Source organism: Nansenia antarctica, assembly GCF_963989245.1.
Source record: "Nansenia antarctica genome assembly, chromosome: 1".
In the NCBI taxonomy this organism is placed as follows: domain Eukaryota; kingdom Metazoa; phylum Chordata; class Actinopteri; order Argentiniformes; family Microstomatidae; genus Nansenia; species Nansenia antarctica.
Genome location: NC_137674.1, coordinates 29,434,882 through 29,441,256, shown reverse-complemented (window position 1 = coordinate 29,441,256; position 6,375 = coordinate 29,434,882). Strand labels below are relative to the sequence as shown.

The 6,375-nt window shown below is 49.7% G+C and overlaps 1 protein-coding gene across 1 annotated transcript in view; it reads left to right on the top strand.

Annotated features, from left to right (window-relative positions):
• Positions 1 to 1,476: 1,476 nt before the first annotated feature.
• The window catches only part of myo6b (myosin VIb), a gene marked incomplete at its 5' end in the record, with an annotated part of 56,999 nt that continues 52,100 nt past the window's right edge, over positions 1,477 to 6,375 (top strand). The window contains 3 exon segments of the mRNA XM_080534725.1: positions 1,477 to 1,593; positions 4,843 to 4,912; positions 5,072 to 5,145. Coding sequence (XP_080390851.1) covers positions 1,477 to 1,593; positions 4,843 to 4,912; positions 5,072 to 5,145 — 261 coding nt within the window.

Genomic DNA, 6,375 nt, shown 5'->3' with positions numbered 1-6,375 from the left:
GTACATACAGTAGAAAGACATGTTAGTGTACAGTAGTGTGTAGTTAGTTGCCCTATAATTACAAGATGAAGAATGAAAGTCACGCCCCTGTCTGTCTGTCTGTCTGTCTGTCTGTCTGCTGTCCTGTCCTGTTTGTCTGTCTGTCTGTCTGTCTGTCTGACTGTCTGTCTGTCCTGTCCTGTCCTGTCTTGTCATGTCATGTCCTGCCCTGCCCTTCCCTGCCCTGCCTGTCTGTTTGTCCAGCCAGCCCTGCCCTGGCCCTGTCTATCTGTCTGTCTGCCCTCCCTGTCCTTCCTGTCTGTCTGTCTGTGTGCCTGTCTGTCCTGTCCTGTCTGTCTGTCATGATGGCAAGTCGTCCTTTACAGACTCAGCCATGTGTGGAGAGGATAACAACATGATTGAAAGTGACCCACCTGTGGTTCTGCATGGGCCACTGTGGCTCTGCACGGGCCGCTGCACACACACGGCAGGTGAACGATATCGCCATGGTTAGCATAGCAGCCGGATGAAATATTGAGTGTATTTTATCGTATTGTCAATCATACAGTAGCTCAAGATAGTGTTTCGTGACACGTTGTCAATGGTGGTTTAGACCGGGGCGGGGGTGCGTGTGTGTGTGTGTGGCTGTGTGTGTGTGTGTGTGTGTGTGTGTGTGTGTGTGTGTGTGTGTGTGTGTGTGTGTGTGTGTGTGAGTGCGTGTGTGTGTGTGTATGTCTATCTAGTCTGCCTATCTAGTGTTTTCCAGGTATTGTAATTCTACAGCAGCTCTGGGCCTTGTAGAAGAGATTTCCATCTTAATGTGATTCGCTTGGTTGAATAAAGGATGAAAGCTACGCAGGAGAGTACTGTACCTGTCAAGGTGCATCTGGATCAGGGGAGGCTGGTGGAGGTAGAAATCGGAGGACGGGCTCATTGTAATGTATGGCAAGGACTTACGTGTTTGATAGCATTCCTAATTCCATTCCATACAGTACATTCCAATGAGCCAGTCCTCTTTGGACTGATTTCTACCTCCACCAGCCTCCCCTGATTAGGATAGACAGGGTTCCTGCGCTGGTCTTAAAAAGCCTTAAAGTCTAAAATCCAGCAATCCAATTTATAAGGCCTAAAAAAGTCAGACATTTCAGCTATTCAGTCTAAAAATGAGGTGCTAGGTCTTAAAAATGATATCCTGCAAGGAAATCAGTCCGACCACATCTATTTATTAAGCTGGAACCAAAAAAATGCCAATTCGCTTCTTTTTTTCTCTGTATGGCAGTGAAATCCCTAATTTCATCACCTCGAGGATGACAAAAAAGCTATCATATGGTGTCGCGAATAGGTCTAAAATCCTATTCAAAGCGGCTAAAAAAGGTCTAAAAAGGTCTTAAATAATTTGACTTGTTGAAACTTGTAGGAACCCTGGATAGAGTTGATAGCCACCTCTCTCATCTAACCCCCCCCCCCCTTCCTCCCCTGGTGGTCCAGAGGCGAGCCATGGAGGACGGGAAACCGGTGTGGGCGCCCCACCCCACGGACGGGTTCCAGCTGGGCAAGATCGTGGACATCGGGGCGGACGCCCTCACCATCGAACCGCTGAGCCAGAGGGGCAAGGTGGGTCACACACACACACACACACACACACACACACACACACACACACACACAGACGTGCGCACACACACACACACACACACACACGCACAAAGAAAAAATAACTATACACACACACTCATGTACACACACACACACACACTCACACACACAGACGTGCGCACGCACACACGCACACACACACACACACACACACATACACACACAAACAAAAGCACCTATACACACACACTCATGTACACACGCACACAAACACACACACGCACACACTCACACACACGCACACACACACACACACACACACACTCCAGAGGGTACCTGAATAACAACACACTGCAGGTACTGAGTTTGTCGCCAAGTGATTACAGCACCAACCATAACAACACTGTTATTGTTCCCCTGGCTGGCTCACTGCTCAGGAGGACAGGCCTGACCTGAAGACCTGCGCACGCACGCGTGTGTGTGTCTGTGTGTGCCTGTGTATACCTGTGTCTGTGTCTGCGTACTCAACATGGCTGACGTGTAAAACAGGAGTCAGGCGACAGTACGTAAGACAGTTGGTCGCGTAGGTGTCTATCAGAGACAGGTACAGCTCATCTATAGCTAATGAGGCTAGCAGGCAGCAGCTAGGGCCCAGGTAGGAGGCACACCACACACTCTCTACTACACACACACACACACACACACACACACACACATACAGGCGACAGTATCTAAAAACAGTTGTGCGTAGGTGTCTATCAGAGACAGGTACAGCTCATCTATAGCTAATGAGGCTAGCAGGCAGCAGCCAGGGCCCAGGTAGGAGGCAGGAGGCAGCAGCTAGTGTAGCCTGGGGCAGGGAGGGGGGGGGCAGCTACTGTAGACTGTCTCAGGGGGCAGGGAGCAGGGGAGCAGGTGTGGTGATAGTGTTACCTGCGGGGGGGAGGTCGTCAATGGAGGAGAAGCCACCTGCCGCCCTCGTCCCCCAGGTGGGGACTGTAGACCCGGGGGCGCTGCTTGTCACCGTGGCGACAGCGACTCAGGGGTGTCGTGTTTACAACAACAGACTGGTCTGGTTCTAAGTCAGGGGAGGCTGGTGGGAGGTAGAAGTCGGAGGACGGGCTCGTTGTAAATACATGGTGTGGAATGAGGAACGGTGTTAGTATATTCCTCATTCCATTCCATCCATTACAAGTGGTGAACCAGTGTGGGACACAGCCATAGCTATTCAACACCACAACCGCCTCTCTCTCTATCCCTCTCTCTCTCTCCCTCCCTCTCTCTCTCTCTCTCTCTCTCTCTCTCTCTCTCTCTCTCTCCCTCTCCCTCCCTCTCTCTCTCTCCCTCCCTCTCTCTCCCTCTCTCTCTCTCTCTCTCTCTCTCTCCCTCTCTCTCTCTCTCTCTCCCTCTCTCTCTCCCTCTCTCTCTCTCTCTCTCTCTCTCATTTGGCCACGGTTCTTTGCTGTGGCTAACAACTGACGTAGGGTCAGCTGTTTTTTTCCTCTCAGTGTTCTTGAAACGATGATAAACAGCAAGGCGGGCACTGGAACTGGGACGCTAACGATGGACCTCATCGAGCGTCTCTCAGCGCTCGTTAGCGGCCCGGTTCTGGTCTCCTCCCTGGCTGTTAGAGAGCAGAGAGCTTCACACACGGTGGTGTGGTGGCCTGCCAGCTCGTTATGTTGAAGCAACACACACACACGCACGCACGCACACACACACACACACACACACACACACACACACACACATGCACACACACACACACACACACATACAAAGCACATTCTGTTTCTGCTTCCAGGCTGTTTGGGCCGGCGGGCCATGCACCAGCAGCTCAGATACACACAAAATATGCAGACACACACACACACACACACACATGCACACACACACACACACACACACACACACACACAGACACACACACACACACACACACACACACACACACACACACAAATATGGGTTACTGTGTAGCCTCAAGGGAGGGAGTGGTTGTAGATTAATTGAACAGATTGAAAGGCTGTTGATTATTATAACTGTAGTAACTGTCATTAATTAGCAGAAGGGCTCTTAGCTACTGTACAACTACTAGCCTTACTAGGTCATACGCAGTTTGTGTGTGTGTGTGTGTGTGTGTGTGTGTGTGTGTGTGTGTGTGTGTGTAGGGTTTTGTAAATAATGCATCCGGTGGGGTTCCCACAGTAACAGAGCAGAGTCCAGTCAACACACACACACACACGCACAGACACACACGTGCGCGCATGCATGCACACACACACTAACACACACACACACACACACACACACACACACACACACACACAGCCATCGGATCCTGTTTCTCTCCCAACAAATTATTAATCACCCTGCCATGTCTCTCGCCTTGTTGATCGCTCCAACTGCTTGTTCCATTAACAGAGGACCACACCACACACTCTCTACACCACACACTCTCTACACCACACACTCTCTACACCACACACTCTCTACACCACACACACACACACACACACACTACTACTACACACACACACTCTACACCACACACTCTCTACACCACTCTCTACTACACACACACACTCTCTACCACACACACACACACTACTACACACACACACACACACTCTACTACACACATACACACTCTACTACACACACTCTCTACTACACACACACACACTCTACACCACTCACTCTCTACACCACACACTCTCTACTACACACACACACACACACACTACTGCACACACACACACACTCTACTACACACACATACACACACACTCTCTACAACACACACACACACTTTCTCTACAACAACACACACTCTCTACAACAGCAGGGGAATATCTGTAGCTTCGCTGGGGAAACTTTGGCAGCGGTTGTTGTAACTTTGATCTGTGAACAATGAATTATTCATATGTATGTTGCCTTCTAAGAAGCATTCGTTTTCTCTCAAGAGCAAACAATGCAGTAAAACAGCCTTGAAAGAACCCAAGTTCAGTTAAGAGCAAACGCAGAATGTTTTCTTTGTGAGTAGTTTTACTTGTGGTCAGGTCATTTATAGTGACAATATTCAACAGTCCAGGTTTAAACAGTCCTTATGATATGTAAATAGACGTGTGGAGGTGGAGAGGAGGGGGGGGGGTGGGTGGTCAGTCGACAGGCTGGGGACACATAGCCCTGTTAATGGTGGGGTTGGCATGGCGATGTTTACACTGAGGAAGCGCTCTCAACATAAGTATGTGTTTGATCCCACAGACATTCCTGGCTTCTATGAGCCAAGTGTTCCCTGCTGAAGAGGATGTCAACAAACATATGGAAGACAACTGTACGTACACACACACACACACCTGCAAGCACACAGACACACATCTTCCATCCTTAAATTACTGTACATCACTTCATCGCTGCTTTGTGTTTTTGTAAAGTCAATCATTTTGGAGAGGTTTTTCATGTGGGTCGACTTGAACCTTTTTGTCTGTTCCAGGCTCCCTTATGTACCTGAACGAAGCCACGCTCCTCAACAACGTCCGCGTGCGCTACAGTAAAGAGAAGATCTACGTACGCCTCCCCCTCACACACACACACACACACACACACACACAGACACACACACACACACACACACACACACTCACACACACACACACACACACACACACACACACACACACACTCTCACACACACACACACACAGACACACACACAGACACACACACACACACACACACACACACACACACACAGTAGGACACAGTAGGAAATGGGGAATGGGTAAGAGTACTATCCAGTATCCAGAACCCGGGGGAGGCTGGTGGAGGCTGGTGGAGGCTGGGGGAGGCTGGTGGAGGCTGGGGGAGGCTGGTGGAGGCTGGGGGAGGCTGGGGGAGGCTGGTGGAGGCTGGGGGAGGCTGGGGGAGGCTGGTGGAGGCTGGGGGAGGCTGGTGGAGGCTGGGGGAGGCTGGGGGAGGCTGGTGGAGGCTGGTGGAGGCTGGGGGAGGCTGGTGGAGGCTGGGGGAGGCTGGTGGAGGCTGGGGGAGGCTGGGGGAGGCTGGTGGAGGCTGGGGGAGGCTGGGGGAGGCTGGGGGAGGCTGGTGGAGGCTGACATCAGAGGACGGGGGGCTCGTTGTAATGCACGGAACGGAATGAGGAACGCTATCAAACACGTGTTCGATCCTCCCAACTAGGGGTGTAACGGATCACCTAACTCACGGATCGGATCGTGTCACGGTTTTTGAGTCACGGATTGGATCATTTTTCGGATCAACACAAAACATCATAAAAATATAAAGCTTTTTCCTCGAATTCTGTACAAACACCACTTTTACTGTGTAAAACCCAACAACATTCAATATGTCAAAACTGGTATATATATATATATGTGTGTGTGTGTGTATATATATATATATGTGTGTGTGTGTGTGTGTGTGTGTGTATATATACAGTACATACATAACATATTCTACACTCAAACATTAGGCTACATATTAAACAGAAACACACATTCAACTTAAATGATGCAGTAGGAGAGAGGGAGGAGGCACCTGGTTGCAGCAGTGAATCACTGGGCTCTTTAAAGCAGACAAATAAACATGTTTTATGCCACTTTTAACAAAAAAATAAAGTGAAACCTTACTTTAAACATGGTATGAAAAAATTGGCTACATTATCAGAAGTTGTCAAGCTGCCTTTTTCGTGCCTCCCGTCAACACACCAGGGTCGCGGCAAATGTGTGGCCATGCTCGTACGACTTTCTCGTTGCACAACGCTTAAACACCGTAACTTTTTTA